The sequence below is a fragment of the Leucoraja erinacea genome, chromosome 24, assembly GCF_028641065.1.
Source record: "Leucoraja erinacea ecotype New England chromosome 24, Leri_hhj_1, whole genome shotgun sequence".
In the NCBI taxonomy this organism is placed as follows: Eukaryota; Metazoa; Chordata; class Chondrichthyes; order Rajiformes; family Rajidae; genus Leucoraja; species Leucoraja erinaceus.
Window position 1 is genome coordinate 13,007,120 of NC_073400.1, and position 18,083 is coordinate 13,025,202.

Below are 18,083 nucleotides of genomic sequence, written 5' to 3' on the forward strand. Positions count from 1 at the left end.
TCATTGCCCACATCCATATATTCCTTCATTATCACAATTGCCGTATGCAGCTTCTTACAACTAGCTTTCAACCCGGTGTGAATATTGATTTCTCTAATTTCAAATAGCCCTTTATTCCCTCTCTCTCTATCCCTCCACCACTATAGACTTCTTGCTAGTTCCACCATTTGTATCCCTTCATTATCACCTCTTCCACAACCAACAATAGACCATTGTTGGCTCCACCTTTCTTGAGTTATTGGTGCAGGCTGTGGTTTGTTCTGCACCGTTTCATTGCACCAGTTTCCCTCCCCTTCTGACTCTCAGTCTGAAGAAGGGTCTCAACCTAAAATGCCACCTATTCCTTTTCTCCAGAGATGCTGCCTTACCCGTTGAATTACTCCAGCATTTTGTATCTATCTTCCTTCAACATAGTGTTTCATATGTCGGACAGATTTTTTCAGTTCCTTTGAGCTATTTCAACCAGCAGCACCTGGGAAGTGTTCAAAAACATGTACAATTGCACACTCAGATGCAGGAATAATCCAACCATTGACTCATGAGTGTTTTGTCATCCTTATAATAAATAGCGATAAAGGAAATTCACCATTTCTTGCGCATTATGTTCAGATATACAAAGTCGAGATAGAGTGTTGACTAAAGGCAGGAGCTGGAAACCAGAAATCAGCTGAACAAATATTTTATAAAACAGGTTTTACTTGGTAGCCGTGCCGGCCAAACTTTTGACAATACACTTACTCTTGGGATACTTCATCAGCTGTCACAATGGTAGTTGTAATTTAATCTTTACTCATACAGTCATTCCAGTAAATCACAGCGGGACATAATTACTTCACTCATAACTACACGTTTGGCTTAACCTTAAAGTCTTCAGCTCACCTCAAGGCAAAGTAAAGTAAATGCAGTGTGAATTATGAAAAATAGAAACAGTTTGACATATTTATCACATGAGAAGATAGACACAAAATGCTGGAGTAACTCAGTGGGTCAGGCAGCATCTCTAGAGAAAAGGAATAGGTGACGTTTTGGGTCGAGACCCTTCTTCAGTCTGAGAATCAGGAGGGGGAGGGTGACTAGAGATATATGAAAAGGTTCAGATCAGAGCCAGCACTGATGACCAAGGAAAGGTGGAGCCCACAATGGTTCATTGGTGGATGTGGGCGAGGTGATAACAAAGTGGATGCGAACAGTGGAACTGGCAGGACGACTAGGGTGGGGGAGGGGCTGAGCAAGAGGGAATGCAAGGGTTTCTTGAAATTAGAGAAATCAAAACTTATACACTGGGTTGTATCTGCCCGAGTGAAATATGAGGTGTTGTTCCTCCAATTTGCATGTGGCCTCACTCTAACAGTGGAGGAGGCCCGGGACAGAGGGGTCAGTATATGGATTGGAATGGGAAGGGGAGGTATAATGAGCACATATTTATCACATACATCTTTCCCGACATCTGTTTACAGGCCTTGCATTAGTCCTGGTCAGAGTCCACTGATCGTGTGCAGATCCTTGCCCTATTAACCTTTAAATTACATGCAGCAGAGCGATCTAAACTGATATCAGTAAGCCTTAGAGTCATAAAGTCACATAGCAATGAAACATGCCTCACCAGCTATCTAGTACTTACCTATGCTATTTCCCAGCACTTGGCACAAATACTTCCATGCCAAGGCATTTAAAGTGTTCATCGAAATGTTGGGAGCCTAACTGGATCCATCACCCTCTCTGGAAATCAAGTCTCGGCCAACGTCTGGAAGTGTAAAATTAAATTACCTCACTATTTTGTTTCCCCAGCCAAAATACAATACATTGTTATCCAAGGAAAGAACAATCCCACTGTGTGGTGTTTCCACACAGGGTGAGGCTGGGTGAAGTGGCTGTGCTTGTTTATACTGTCTGTAGCTGGAAAAATCAGAAGATACTGTGTGGTGCAGAGATCAAATGGGAGCAAGAGTCAAGAGTGTTTAATTGTCATATGTACCGAAACGGAACTTACAGCAGCATAACAGGCCATAGTGTCAGACAGTGTGGAAACAGGCCCTGCAGCCAAACTTGCCCACACTGACCAACGTGTCCCATCTACGCTAGTCCTACCTGCTTGCATTTGGCCCATATCCTCTAAAGCTGTCCTATCCATGTTCCTGCCTAATGTTTCTTAAATGTTGCGATAATACCTGCCTCAAGTACCTCCTCTTGGAGCTCGTTCCATGCACCCAACATCCTTTGTGTAAAAAAGTTACCCCTCAGGTTCGTATTAAATCTTTCCCCCCTCACCTTACACCTATGTCCTCTGGTTCTCAATTCCCCTAATCTGAGTAAGAGACTGAACATTTACCTGATCTATTCTTCTCATGATTTTATACACCTCTGTAAGATCACCCTTCATGCTCCTGCACTCCAAGGAATAGAGTCCTAGCCTGCTCAACCTCTCCCTATATATAGCTCAGGCCCTCGAGTCCTGGCAACATCATCATAAATCAGCTTTGCACCCTTTCCAGCTTGACAGCATCGTTTCCAGCTCGACAACATCAAGCTATAAACACAGCCCTCTAGATTACACAATAAACTTTAAAAAAGAGCATTGAATGTGAGCATAAGGTCACATTCAATGGTTCTAGGGTTTCCACAGTCGCAGGGGATGGCTGTTCCATTTATGGGCAGTCCCATCATTACCATGTGTGCAGCACACACAGTTGAGGCCACACCTTCCAGTTTAGATTGTTTTAGTTTAGAGAGATACAGCGTGGAAGCAGGCCCTTCGGCCCACCGAGTCCGCACCGACCAGCGATCCCCGCACATTGACACCACCCTACATACCCTAGGGACAATTTTACATTTATACAATTATACCAAGCTTACTAACCTGTGCGCCTTTGGAGTACATATTATTTCCAGTTAGTTTCAGCTGCCTCCATCTTGTCTTGCAAGAGAGAGGGAAAGGTATCATTGTGTGTTTGACAATGTATTAAGGTGGATGGTCTGTCGTGGTTGTGCAGTAGTATGTGCTTTGAAGCTTTGAGATACGAGTAAGTGGCTCATGCGATATTAAGTGCGTTAGGATGCAGTAAAATATGTGTGATGTATATTAGTGGGGAATTGTTTTGTGCTTATTTTGGTTTAGTTCATGAATACTTTCTCAGTATTTATTAATTTAAATCTTTTTGGCAAGATTGGTTAACTATCGGTCTTTTACCATTTCTCTCGATACAACTAAATTGAAAGAACACCATGTGCATATTTAAATTCATGTTAAGTTATGGAGATATATTTAGTTCAATGCTTGTGCTGTAGTACTATTTTCTAACAAAAATGTTTATTTAAAATGTATAATGAAAATATATTTCAAATCGGGGAACCATGCTGAAACAGTCCAGAGATATATTACATGGTCTGTCATTTTGAATATGTTAAGGATCAAGAGTGTTTTATTGTCATATGTTCTGAAACGGTACAATGAAATTCGTACTTGCAGGAGCACAACAGGTATGTAAACACATTATTCTGTAAAACCCATAATAAATAATAAAAGTTCTGAATAAATATTTAAAAAAACAAACAAACAATAATAGCGCAAAGACAAAAATAGTCCTCAAGTCTATGTAGTTTCGATCTTATTTGGAGGTTGTAGTGTTTGGTAGCCTAATGTCATTAGGGAAGAAGCTGCACCTGAACCTGGACGTTAGTTTTCACAGTCTTACACCTTCTTCCTGATGGCAGGAGTGAAAAGAGAGTGTGGCCAAGGTGGTGTAAGTCTCTTTGAGGTGGCAACTGTAGATCCCTTCGATGGTGGGGAGATTACCCAAGCCTTACCCAGGCAATTTAGGTAGAACTTATGTTATGTGGATCTTTGATGATAATACCTGCCTTCTTCAGACAGTACTTCTGGTAGATTTATTGGACAGTGGTGAAGTTTAGTTTAGTTTAGTTTAGTTTAGTTTATTGTTACGTGTAACAAGGTACAGTAATAAGCTTTTGTTGCGTACTCATCGGTCAGCAGAAAGACAATACACGATTACAACCGAGCCATTAAAACAGTACATGCATGATGAAGGGAATAACATGAATAAAATTTTGTGTAACAAAAAGTCCAATAAGGTCCGATCAAATATCAAAGTCCGAGGGTCTCCAATGAGGTAGATATTAGTTCAGGACTGCTCTCTAGTTGTTGGTAGGATGATTCAGTTGCCTGATAACAGCTGGGAAGAAATTGTCCCTGAATCTGGAGGTGTGCGTTTTCACACTTCTGTACCTGTTCCCTGATGAGAGAGGGGAGAAGAGGGAGTGGCTGAGGTGCGGTGCGTCCTTGATTATGCTGGTGGCCTTGTTGCGGCAGTGTGAAGTGTAAATGGAGTCAAAGGATGAGAGGTTGGTCTGTGTGATGGTCTGGGCTGCATCCACAATTCTCTGCAATTTCTTGCGGTCTTGGATGGAGCTGTTCCCAAAACATGCCGGGTCAATACCTGGATTAGTCTAGCTAATGTTCACCATTTGCTTCAGCCACCTTCGTTTACATTGGTTACCACAGAAATGACAAGTCTGCAACAACGATAGTTGTGGTTTTCATTTAATAATTTCTGGCAAAAACTTTATTTTTATTTCTCCAAATTCTACTCACTTTCTTCACACATTTTTTTACTTACCCAGATTTGCTTTTTGATTGTCATTCAGGCCACTTATACACACATTCCATGGAAGAATAGAATAGGCCAGCAGACTAAATACACTATTTGAAAAAAACACCTCCAGAAATCTAAAAGCACCAAGTACATTTTCTCTGTTTAGCATATATACCTAATATAAAGTACTATTGTTTTGCTATTTTGCCAGCAGATCTGTGGGGATGTTTCTTTGTGTGGAAAACCTCAAGCCACATTCATAAGGATGAGTTAACAGTACCTGGTAGTGGGTTAGTGGTGGAGGTGTCGTGAATTGAGCAGAGGCTGAGGCTAAATGGATGTGACATTGGAGAATGCATTCATTGACTTTGACCATTCGTGTGAGTTAATTGAACTGCTTGCAACACTGACATCAGGTTCTCCAGACTTGACTGCTGGCAGCGTGTTCCATTTGGAACGGGATCTTGGGGAGAGAGTGGGGGCTTCATCTAAATAAAGGCAAACTTGGGGCCTTGCTGGCTCTGATCTGAACCTTTTCATATCTCTCGTCACCTTCCCCTCCTGATTCTCAGACCGAAAAGGCTTTTGACACAAAACGTCACCTATTCCTTTTCTCTAAAGATGCTGCCTGACCCACTGAGTTACTCCAGCATTTTGTGTCTATCTTCTCATGTGATAAACAAGTCAAACTTGGGGCCAGCACAGTGGCGCAGCGTAGAATTGCTGCCTTACAGCGGCAGAGACCCGGGTTCAATCCTGACTACGGGTGATGTCTCTATAGAGTGTGTACATTCTCCCTGTGACTGCGCGGGTTTTCTCCGGGTGCTCCGGTTTCCTCCCACACTCCAAAGACATAAAGGTTTGAAGGTTAATTGGCTTTTGTACATTGTAAATTGTCCCATGTGTGTAGGATAGTGCAAGTGTATGGGGAGATCGCTGGTCGACGTAGACTCAGTGGGCCAAAGGGCCTGTTTCTATGTTATATCTCCAAGGTATAAAGTCTAATGTAAAAGTTTATTCTCCTCCTCCTCCACCCAACCTTCTAACACACTGAAAAGTGATTTGAAATTCCTTTTTCTTAGTCATAAAGTCATAGAATCTTACAGAGTGGAAACACGCTCTTCAGCCCAACTTGCCCACACTGCCTAACATGCCCCATCTGCACTAGTCCCACCTGCCCGCATTTGGCCCATATCCCTCTAAACCTGTCCTATCCAAGTACATGTTGAAATCTCTCTTAAACATTGTGATTGTCCCTGCCTCAATTACCTCCTCTGGCAGCTCATTCCGTACATCCACCACCCTTTGTGTGAAAATGTTACCCCTCATGTCCCTATTAAATCTTCTCCCCCTCAACCTAAACCTAATTCCTCTGGGGCAAAAAGAGGTTTTTGACCAAAACCTGAATGCTGTACTCCAAATTGTATTGTATTGTATTGTATATCTTTATTGTCATTTCCTGAGTATTCGCATACCCAGAGGAAACAAAAAAAAGTTGCTCAACCAGTGTCCATTCAGTGTACATGAAAAAATAAATAGAAATAAAAATAAAAAATACATGTCATGAACAAATTTAACACTCTACTAAACATTCAACAGCCGTTCCGACCGGCAGCGGTACAACAGTGGCTCTGCTGCAGTGTGGGGGTTTGTGCGCGATATTTGGCAGGGGGCAAAGTCCATTTAACAGTCTTATAGCCTGTGGGAAGAAGCTGAGGAGCATCCTGCTGGTTTTGCAGCTAATGCTCCTGTACCTCTTCCCAGATGGGAGGATGGAGAAAATGTCATGCGATGGGTGGTAAGGGTCTTTGATGATGGAGATGGCTCTGTTGATACATCTCTTCCTGTATATGTCCAGCAGGAAGGGGAGTGGAGCACCAATAATCCTGCTTGCGGTCTTCACTATCCTGTCCAGTTGGGGCCGTTCGTACTCCTTGCAGCTCCCGAACCAGGAAGTGATGCCGTATGTCAGTGTGCTCTCGACAGTCCCCCTATAAAAAGTCCGTAGGTGTGTGGTGGGGAGGCCTGCTTTACGTAGTCTTCGAAGAGGGTGAAGTCGCTGCTGGGCTCTCTTGACCAGAGCTGTGGTGTTGGCCGTGGACGTCAGGTCATCAGACAGATGTAGTCCTAAGAACTTCATGCTGCTGACCCTTTCCACATCAGCTCCGTCGATGTGCAGAGGTGTATGGTGTTGTTTCCCCGCCCTCCTGAAGTCAACCACCATCTCCTTAGTTTTTCCCACGTTAAGAATGAGGTTGTGGGATTTGCACCAACCTGTGAGCAGCTCCACCTCCATCCTATACGCCGATTCATCATTGTCACTGATGAGACCCACCACTGTTGTGTCATCAGCGAACTTGTTGATGAAGTTGTTATGGAGTCTGGCAGTACCGTCGTGTGTCAGCAGACTAAACATAAGGGGGCTTAGGACACAGCCTTGGGGTGAGCCAGTGCTCACGGCTATGGTTTTTGATGTCCTACTGTCCACCCTGACTGTCTGCTGCCGTTGCGATAGAAAGTTCAGGACCCAGTTGCATGTGCCAGCATCACCCCCCAATAGCTCCAACTTCTCCACCAGCAGCTGCTGTGGAATGATTGTATTGAAAGCAGAGCTGAAGTCTATGAAGAGGATCCTGGCATAGGAGTTTTTTCCGATCGAGATGTGACAATACGAGGTTCAGTGTTGTTGAGACTGCGTCCTCTGTGGATCGGTTGGCTCTGTAGGCGAACTGCAGTGGGTCTAGGTCGGCAGGTAGACTATTTTTAATGTGCTGCATAACTAGTCGCTCAAAACACTTAATTACAATGGGTGTTAGGGCCACTGGTCGAAAGTCATTATGGCAGGCTGGGTTTGGTTTCTTCGGGACAGGGACGATGGTGGCACTCTTAAGACAGTTGGGCACTACTGCCTGGCTGAGTGAGATGTTAAAAATGTCTGTGAAGACATCTTTCAGTTGCTCGGCACAGTCTCTTAGAACGCATCCAGGAATGTTGTCCGGCCCTGCAGCTTTGCGTGGATTGACGCTGGCAAAGGCCTTTTTAACTCTGGCTGCGGACAGCCTGAGCGACTGGTCACTGTGGCCAAATGTGGCCTCACCAATGTTTTATATAACTGTGACATGACCTCCCAACTTCTATGCTCAATACTCTGACGGTTGAAGGCCAATGTGCTGAATATATTCTGTGATCTTCTGACCTATATTTTTTTCTTCAACAATGTTACCATGAAATATTCTCATTCACTTTGCCTGTAGATTGTAATGCAAAATTCTTGTTTCATGGGTAAACACTGCAAGTCTGACTGTAATCCTTTGTGTGTCAATTACTTATGACAGTTTTTTTCTGAGAGGTGAATGAATCTTAATCTTGCCAGTGACGTTCACCTCCTATGAATGGATCATATGTTTTCGAATGAGCAGAATAACATGCAGCTCATCGTTGGTGCAAACTCCCTTTATATCACAGAATAGATGTGGAATTTGGATTTTCAGACGATACTCTAATGGCGTCCTGAACAGCCTCATATGAGATGCATTTTTTGACAATTTTCTAGGACTAAATTGGTGGTTGCAGTGAATTGTGTTGAAAACTTAATGGGGAATTACCAATGGAAAATTCCCTACACTTGACTCCAAGGCCATGCTTGCCTTGTGAACACATGCTGCTGTATGAATAACATATGTTCTTACGAGGTCACATCTGTCCAAACATGTACTAAACATCATTAGATATTTCACTTGGGGTGCTTACACCCCAGTGGTATGAACATTGACTTCTCTAACTTCAAGTAACCCTTACTTTCCCTCTTTCTCCATCCCTTCCCCTTCCCAATTCTCCGATCAGTCTAACTGTCTCTGTTTGGTTTGTTGTTACCTTCTCCCAGCTAACAATAATCTATTCCACACTTTCCTTGATGTCCATTCCCTTTGTCCTGCTTTCACACCTGATACTTCCTTATCTATGTATCTCCCTCTTCCATGACATCAGTCTGTAGAAGGGTCTCGACCCGAAATGTCACCCATTCCTTCTCTCCAGAGATGCTGCCTGTCCCGCTAAGTTTGTGCCTATCTTCGGTTAAAACCAACATCTGCAGTTCTTTCCTACACATTAGATACTAGGATGTACTTCTAGATGTCTCCTTGTTTGAGTACCTCATAACTTCCTAAAAGATCAATCCAATTTGATCTTGTCGCGTGTCGCATACAAAAAATGTAAATCTATCCAAGGGAATCTGTAGGTTATTAAGTCTAGGAATTAAGCTTGTGTTTAGTCCATATCCCCCTAAACCTGTCCTATCCATGTACCTGTCTAGCTGTTTCTTAAAAGTTGGGATAGTCCCAGCCCCAACTACCCCCTCTGACAGCTTGTTCCAAACACCTTTTGTGTGAAAAAGTTACCCCTCAGATTCCTATTAAATCTTTTCCTCCACATATGTCCTCTGATCCTCGATTCAGCTACATTAGGCAAGAGACTGCTGCTCTACTCAATCTATTCCTCTCATGATTTTATACAACACTATAAGATCACCCCTCATCCTCCTGCGCTCTAAGGAATAGAGTCCCAGCCTACTCAACCTCTCCCTATAGGTCAGACCTTCTAGTCCTGGCAAAATCCTCGTAAATCTTTTCTGTACCCTTTCTTGCTAGACAACATACTTCATATAACATGGTGCACAGAACTGAACACAATGCTCTAAATGCGGCCTCACCAAAGTCTTACATAACTGCAACATGACCTCCCTACTTCTATACTCAATACTCTGCCTGATGAAGGCCAATGTGCCAAAATCCCTTTTGACCACCTTATCAACCTGTGACATCACCTTCAAGGAACCATGCACCTGGACCCCTAGATCCCTCTGCTCTACAACACTCCCCCAGAGCCCTACCATTCAGTGCAGGTCCTGCCCATGTTAGACTTCCCAAAATGCAACAGCCCACATTTCACTGTATTGAATTCCATCAACCATTCCTCAGCCCACCTGGCCAATTGATCAAAATCCTGCTGCAATTTTTCACACCCATCTTCACTCTCTGTTTCTTTATAATCTACAGTGTGGACGGATTTTGGAAAAACGTAAACAAGGATGACATCATCCATCCTGCAGTTCCTTACCCTGAAAACAAAATGATAAATAGTCATTGGTGTCTTTCTTCATAGAATCTAACACTGTGGAGTAGGTGTGCCAGTTATTTTGATATATTGACAGTTAACACACTATTCCCATTGCAGTAGGGGTGGCACAGTGACGCAGCAGTAGAAACGTAGAAACATGGAAAATAGGTGCAGGAGTAGGCCATTCGGCCCTTTGAGCCAGAATCTGTATCCTGTTCCTGCTTTCGCTCCATATCCCATGATTCAGTTAGCCCTAAGAGCTATATCCAACTCTCTCTTGAATACATCCAGTGAATTGACCTCCACTGCCTTCTGTGGCAGAAAATTCCACCGAATTCCAGCGACATTTTAAAATTATTTAAAATATAATTAATTTATGATTGATCAAAAGATGCAGCACAGGACCAGGCCCTTCGGCCCATCGAGTACATGCTGACCATTGATCACCCATTCACATTATTTCCATGTTATCCCAGTTTCACATTCACTGGGGGCAATTAACTCACACACACGTAAGTCTTTCGGATGTGCACGGAAACCGGAGCACCCAGAGGAAACCCACGGGGTCACATGCAGAACATGTAAATTCCACACAGACAACACCCGAGGTTAGAATCGAACGCGGGTCTTTGGCGCTGTGAAGCAGCAGCTCTACCAGTTATATCATGAGCCAACAATTAATTAATATTATTATTTTAAAATATATGAACATGTGGCTGAGACCCAGGTTCGATCCTGACTACGGCCGCTGTCTGTATGGAGTTTGTACATTCTCTCTGTGACAGCGTAGATTTTCTCCAGGTGATGCGGTTTCTTCCCACACTTCAAAGACATGCAGCTTTGTAGATTATTGGGTTGAGTAAGTTGTAAAATGGTCCCTAGTGTGTGTAGGTTAGTGTACTGGGTGATCGGCGGGCCAAAGGGCCTGTTTCCACACTGTATCTCTAAAGTCTAAAGTTAAGTGGATTTTGTTCAAGAATTTCAATATATTGCTTTTACAAATTCAGATTTTATGTGGTGCATCTAATAGGTGATTTACAGTATGCCACACAACCTATGAGAAAGCACGTGACTTCACAGCAGGGGAGGTGAAGTGCATTTCACTAACTAGGTAAATACTATGTAGTTGATGAGAAACAGTGGAGAAAGTTTATTTCCTCATTCTGCACTTGTTAAACTATATGGAACAATATAACAGCTAACGCTGGAGCTTTTGTAGGTACAAAACTATCAAACCTTGAGCGTGCAAAATGTCATTTAAGAAGAAAAATTGGAGTGCTCTGTCCAGGTACGTGTCTTTTTTTAATATCTAGCACCCTGATTACTTCCGTATGAGTGCTTGTATTAACACTTGAACTTCACAGGACAAATTGTTGAGAAGTAAAAAGTGAAAAAACAAGTTCAGCCACTTGTAGTTTGTTACAATGTAAAGAAAATTAAAACTCTGAATGAGCATTTTAAGTCTGATCTGCATTTTAAAACCAACAGGTTGGCAGAATATCAGATAAGTAGGGTTAAAAAAAAAAACTTCAGCAAGTGAGTACTCTCATGTCAAAATAACAAAATATAGTTGAAGAACTTAACTGTATGATTTCTTAAGTACCTAAAACTACAGGTTTCCATTGAAGTTGATCAACTGCCTGAGGACTATATAAACTGTTTATCTTGCAATGGCTACTCTGTGTACCATAAGCTCAAACAAGCCTTTTTACCCTCTCAATTCTTGGTCATGGAATTACTGAACTCCATAAATTTTGAATTTACTTTTGGAACTCATGCTCTAGGAAATGAGCAGCACAGTGGCACAGTGGCAGCTGGTAGAGTCGCTGCCTCATGGAGCCAGAGACCGGGGTTTGATCTGGACCTTGGGTGCTGACTATGTGGAGTTTGCACGTTCTCTCTGTGATCACGTGGGTTTCCTCCGGGTGCTCCGGTTTTCTCCCACATCCCAAAGGCGTGCTGGGTTGTATGGGCTTCTGGTAAATTGCTCCTATTGTGTAGGGAAAGTGGGATAACATGGAACGAGTGTGAGTGGGTGATCAATGGTCAACATGGACTCAATGGGTGGAAAGGCTTATTTCTGTGCTGTATCTCTAAACTCAATGTGAATTCAAAAACAGTTTTGCAACTCAACTTGAAATAATCCTTATTAAGTGACTGAATTGATAGATGAACTGTTTAGTTTAAAGTTTAGAGATATAGCATGGAAACAGACCCTTCTGCCCATATATTCTCTGCTTGTTGATTCTAGATCTATGTTATCCAATTTTCGTATCCACTCCTTATAGATTAGGGACAATTTTACAGAGGCCAAGTAACCTACATATCTGGACATTTTGGGGATTTGGGAGGAAACAGGAGCACCTGGAGGAAACCCACGTGGTCACAGGGAGAACCAGTAAACTCCACACACAGACGACACCTGAGGCCAGGACTGAACCCGAATTTGTGGCAGATGGGGTTGAGAGAAAAATAGATCAGCCATGATTGAATTGCAGTGCAGACATGATGGGCTGAATGGCCTCATTCTGCTTCTATATTTATGGTCACGGTTTCTGGCGCTGAGGCAACAGCTCGATCAGCTGCGCCACTGTGCTGCCTTTTAAGTTGTTATTTTCTATCTAATTAAATGATGCTATATTTCCTTTATATCTCATCAGATACATTTAAGGGGCATTTATAGGCCTTTGGATAAGCTCATGGATCTGCAGGGAATGGAGGGACTTGGATCATGTGCAGACAGAGGAGATTAGTTTAACTTGGCATGGACATTGTGGGCCAAAGTTGCCAGTTCCTGCCCTGTACTGTTCTGTGTTCTTTGCCTATGTCAATACACCACACTGTGAAATGTGGCTATGTGTACAGATAGCACAATTATGTTTGGCAAATAGAATCAAAGTTGTGGTGTGGTTGAAGTGGAAAGGATTTCTGTTTCCAGGAATAGAACATTCCTTCCCGAGTTGGTGCAGTTAACTCCTGCTGTTTGTGTGGAGTTTGCATGTTCTCCCGCTAACAGGGTGGATTTCCACCTCCAGCTCCTACTTCCTCCTGCACCCCAAAGACATGCAGATTTGTAGTTGTCTCCCTTCAGATTGACATTCAGATTTTGATATTGTAGTTCAATGTCACTTGCTTTTCTTTATAATTTTTAATCCACCTTGCACAAGGAGTGATGGAACTCAATTTGTAAGAGGGCATTGACGATGATCTGTAATGGTTTGGCTTCAACAACACATAAACAAGTGTAATATCTCACCATGTCCAGGGAGACCATCAAGCCCCCATCCATAGGTATCCCATTTATCCACACATGGTTGTTAATATTAGCCTTTGCTGATTTTTTTTTAGAGGTACAGCGCGGAAATAGGCAATTCAGCCCACTGAGTCCACGCTGACCAGCGATCCCCATACATAGCACTATCCTACACACTAGGGACAAGCTAAATTATGTTACCAAAGCCTATAAACCTGTACGCTTTTAGAGTGTGGGAGGAAGCTGGAGCACTCCGAGAAAACCCATACGGTCACAGGGAGAACATACAAACTCCATACAGACAGCACCCGTAGTCAGGATCGAACCCGGGTTTCTGGCGCTGTAAAGCAGTAACTCTACCGCTGTGCCAGTACTGCCCCACATAAGCAGTCATCCAGATAGTTAAGGGTCCTGAGTTGAAACGTCATCTAACCATGATCCCCAGAGATACTGCCTGACCTGTTGAATTCCACCAGCATTTTGTGCCTTTTTTTTGTAAACCAGCTCTCGTTTTTAAATGACGTAAGACGACTTGCTTTTCAGGCAGTGTTTTCCAGATTGCTACTACCTTCAAGGTGAAAAGAAATATGGGTGTGGACCCATTTTGTGGTGTTTCAACGTGCTGAATTTAAAAGGTGTTTTGTGTGACCAATAGAGGGATATTCATATCTGTGTAAAGAAATTATATGAATGGTGTATGGAATAGTGGTCTTAATTACTCAAAGTAAACAGATTCAGTCAAAAATATATGGAGATGGAATGATCTCTTAGTAGTAGCTTCTGAATTAAAATGTAATCTGACTGCAGGCATGGTTTCTGAGGGAGGGTTTTGCTCAATTGTAACGAAGGAGCCAGTTACTCAAGCGAACAATACAAAACCTAATTTAATTGCTTTAAGTATCTTTAATTAGGTTGATCCAATAATTGGTTTCATTTTGGTTCAGTCGCATTGGCATTCAACAAATCCATGTGAAGTTACAGAATTTGTAACGAATTAAAGGTAAATAAACAAAATCAAATCAAAGTAATAAAATCAATGCAAATCATTCAAAACTAAGCTTGCATGGCATTCGATGATCATGAAACACATGAAGTATTGCATGTTTATGTTGAAGAGTTTCCCATGCTTCAAGGCATGAAGTTGTCACATTTCTAGAATGCAGGGCGGCACAGAGGTGCAGCAATAGAGTTGTTGCCTTGCAGCACAAGAGGCCCAGGTTCGATCCTGACTACAGGTGCTGTTTGTACATTCTCCCCGTGACCGTGTGGGTTTTCTCCAGGTGCTCAGGTGCCCTACCACATTCCAAAGATGTGCAGGGTTGGAGGTTAATTGGCTTCAGTAAATTGTCCTTAGTTTGTAGCATAGAGCTGGTGTATGGGTGATCACTGGTTGGTGCGGATTGAGTGGGCCGAAAGGCCTGTTAAAAAGCTGTATCTTTAAACTAAACTAATGTTAGAGTGATGGTACACAAAATGCTGGAGAAACTCAGCGGGTGCAGCAGCATCTATGGAGCGAAGAAAATAGGCGACGTTTCGGGCCAAAACCCTTCTTCAGACTGATGGGGGGTGGGGGGGGGAGAAGGAAGGAAAAAGGGAGGAGGAGGAGCCCGAGGGCGGGGGGATGGGAGGAGACAGCTCGAGGGTTAAGGAAGGGGAGGAGACAGCAAGGGCTAGCAAAATTGGGAGAATTCAACGTTCATGCCAGCCGGACGCAAGCAACCCAGGCGGAATATGAGGTGCTGTTCCTCCAATTTCCAGTGTTGCTCACTCTGGCAATGGAGGAGACCCAGGACAGAGAGGTCGGATTGGGAATGGGAGGGGGAGTTGAAGTGCTGAGCCACCGGGAGGTCAGGTTGGTTATTGCGGACTGAGCAGAGGTGTTCGGCGAAACGATCGCCCAACCTCCGCTTAGCTAAATCAGCTGACATCTAGAGCAGCCCGATGTAAATCACCTGGAACGACTGCTTGGGTCTTGAATAGAGTCAGCAGGTGTTGCATTTCTTGCGGTTGCAACGGAAATGCCCGGGGAGGGGGTGGTATGGAGGAGGGAAGATACAGGTTGAGGGAGCGGTCTTTGTCGCATGGGGGGAACGGATGTAGGGGATGTTGGAGTATTGCGGAGGAGTATTTGCCGGCTGGTGGGGTGAAGGGTGAGGACTAGGAGGACTCTGCCCTTGTAGTGTGATAGCCATGTGAGTGTTGCGGGTTATGGACGGTTAGTGTAGCCTCATGTATGGTGGCGGGAGGGGAATCCCCGTTCCCTGAACGAGGACCCGATGCGTGTGGAGTCTCATGGTGATGCGGCGTCGGAGGAATGGGGTAGGGGATGGCGTCTTTACAGGGGGCAGGGTGGGAATAGTCCAGATAGCCATGTGAGTCAGTTGGTTTGTTGGAGTGCCGGATGGAGATGGTGAGGTTGGTAGGGTGGTGCCGGATGGAAGTGTGATGGAGTCAGTTGTGTAGAGTGCAGGAGGTGGAGCAGTCCATGTGAAGTAGAGGTCGGGGATGGGGGTACGTATTGAACAAGATTGTTCCTAGAGAGTGGCGTAGCTGCGGCCCAGGCGTGTGCGGAGAAATGGGAGGAGTCAAACAAAAGTTGTTGAGGTGAGGACCAACTCCGCTAACGGATAGTCAGTGGCTGGGAAGGTTGCTCCTTGGTGAACCGGAGGGGGGCCATCCTGGTGGGGGATGGAGTGTAGAGTGACTGGGACATCCATGTGGAGATGAGGGGATGAGTTCAGAGAGGGGCACGAACGGAAGCAGGTATCTAGACATATGGGAAGGGTCTGACCAAGGGGGAGAGTATGGAGTCAAGGATGTGGAGATGAGTTCGGTGGGGCACGAACAAGCAGAGACAATGGGTCTGCCGGGAGAGCCGGGTTTGTGGATTTTGGGGAGAAGGTAAAAACGGGCCGTGCGGGGCTGGGGAACGATGAGGTTGGAAGCTTGGTCGGGCAGGGCGTGGGAATTGATGAAGTCGGTGATGGTGCTAGATATGGTGGCCTGGTGCTCGTCAGTGGGGTCATGGTCCAAGGGTAAGTAGGAGGAGGTGTCCTAGTGTTAGAGTGATACCCTCCCTGTAGAACACAAATAGAAAATAAACAAAAAAAAGGGCTGGTAATTTTGTTATCTGATAACTATATTTGCATAATGGGTGAAGTACTTATTAGCTAAAAATCTTGTAGCCAATTGATATTATAATTTGATATTTTGATATTATAACAAGGTGCTATCCTGAATACGTTGGATAACATACAAGCATTTTACAGTGATTACCGTCTGCATTATAAAATTACCCTAGCTTCTGAGTATCTCCACTCAGTCTGCTTTCCTACCTGATCTCCCGGTTGCTCAGCACTAACTCCATTATCAGAGTGAGGCCCAGTGCAAATTGGAGGAACAGCACCTCATATTTCACTTGGGCAGCTTACACCCCAACAGTATGAACATCAACTTCTCTAAGTTCAAATAGCCCTTGCTTTCTCTCTCTCTCCATCCCCCCCCCCCCCCCATTCCCAGTTCTCCCACCAGTCTTACTGTCTCTGGCTACATTCTTTCTCTGTCCAGCCCACTCCCAAGACATCAGCCTGAAGAAGGGTCTCGACCCGAAACGTCGCCCATTGCTTCTCTCCAGAGATGCTGCCTGTCCCGCTGAGTTATTCCAGCATTTTGTGTCTACCTTACTCTAGTTCCCTGATCGGTTTTCATTTCCTTTTTTATTTCAAGAAATAAACAGGCAATGGCTGATATGATAGCAGCAGCCCTTTGAGTGGCTACAGAAAACTACACCCTGTACAATGACATGTTACTAATCCAAATGAAGGCCTTCGTGCATAAAATGAAGTGGATATTTACTTTGAATGTTTTAGCTTAGTTTAGTTTAGAGATACAGGGCCGAAACTGGCCCTTCGGCCTACCGAGTCCACGCCGACCAGCGATCCCCACACATAAACACTATCCTACACATACTAGGGACAATTTACACTTATACCAAGCTCACAAACTCAAGCCAATTAACTTACAAACCAGTACGTCTTTGGAGTGTGAGAGGCAACCAAAGATCTCATAGAAAACACACATGGTTACGGGGCGAACGTACAAACTCCGTACAGACAGCACCTGTAGTCGGGTTAGAACCGTGTCTCTGGCGCTGCAAGCACTATAAGGGATCAACTCTTCTGCTGCACCATCCTGCTGCCCTTTAAGTATTTCTTTGAATACCTCAAGATTTTTCTGTGTTCAGATCTGAGGTGATATTTTTTTCCACATGTCAGAATTGAACAGTGATGCAGTATTAGTGCTGCTGCCTCACAGTGCCTGAGATCCGGGGTTGATTCTAACCTCGGGCGCTGTCTGTAAGGAGTTTGCACAATCTCCCTGTGACCTCAGGGTTTTCTCCAGGTGCTCTGGTTTCCTCCCACCTTCCAAAGACATGCAGGTTTGTAGGTTAATTGGCTTCTGTAAATTGATCTCAGTGTGTAGGACGCAAAACTGGGAAAACATACAACTGGTGTACGGGTGATTGATGGCCATCATGGATTCGGTGGTCAAAGGGCCTGTTTCCACACTGTATAACTAAACTAAACTAAACTAAACTAAACTAAACTAAACTAAACTAAACTAAACTAAACTAAACTAAACTAAATTAGACTTTGTTAAAAATCAATAAGAAGAAGTAAAAGTCTGCGAAGAAATATTATGGATTGAAAATATATGGTGAAAATTAATCTTTTGGCAGTTAGGACCATAGATGTTTGGAAATAAATCTTCCAAACCCATCAATGGAAAAAAAAATGGTTTGATGTATAAGTCTCCTGAGAAATAAATATTTTAAAAGCATGTAGACACAAAGTATAGAGTAACTCAACGGGTCAGGCAGCATCTCTGGGGAAAAAGATGGGTGACATTTCAGGACCTTTCACGAATATCGAGGAAGTTGATAACTTACAATATCTTTGCAGAAAGATCTTGAAAGGGTTTGGATGTATAATCCACAGACATCCAAGAGAAACCAACAATGCACAGTAACCACTCAAGTTGATTTTAATGAACACAAATATATGAGGCCAATTCAGCGTGAAGAAGGGTCCCAACCAAAACATCAT

The 18,083-nt window shown here is 43.7% G+C and overlaps 1 protein-coding gene across 4 annotated transcripts in view; it reads left to right on the forward strand.

Moving 5' to 3' along the window:
* Window positions 1–18,083, forward strand: part of LOC129708654 (ladinin-1-like) — an 86,297-nt gene that overhangs the window by 2,776 nt on the left and 65,438 nt on the right. The window contains exon 1 of one of the 4 annotated variants that reach the window (XM_055654547.1): window positions 10,778–11,013. The exons of the other annotated variants lie outside the window; for them this stretch is intronic. Within the exon in view, the coding sequence (XP_055510522.1) occupies window positions 10,976–11,013 (38 nt within the window). The 5' untranslated portion in view covers window positions 10,778–10,975. Of the gene's footprint in view, window positions 1–10,777; window positions 11,014–18,083 lie in introns of those variants that run through there. 4 annotated transcript variants of the gene reach the window in all.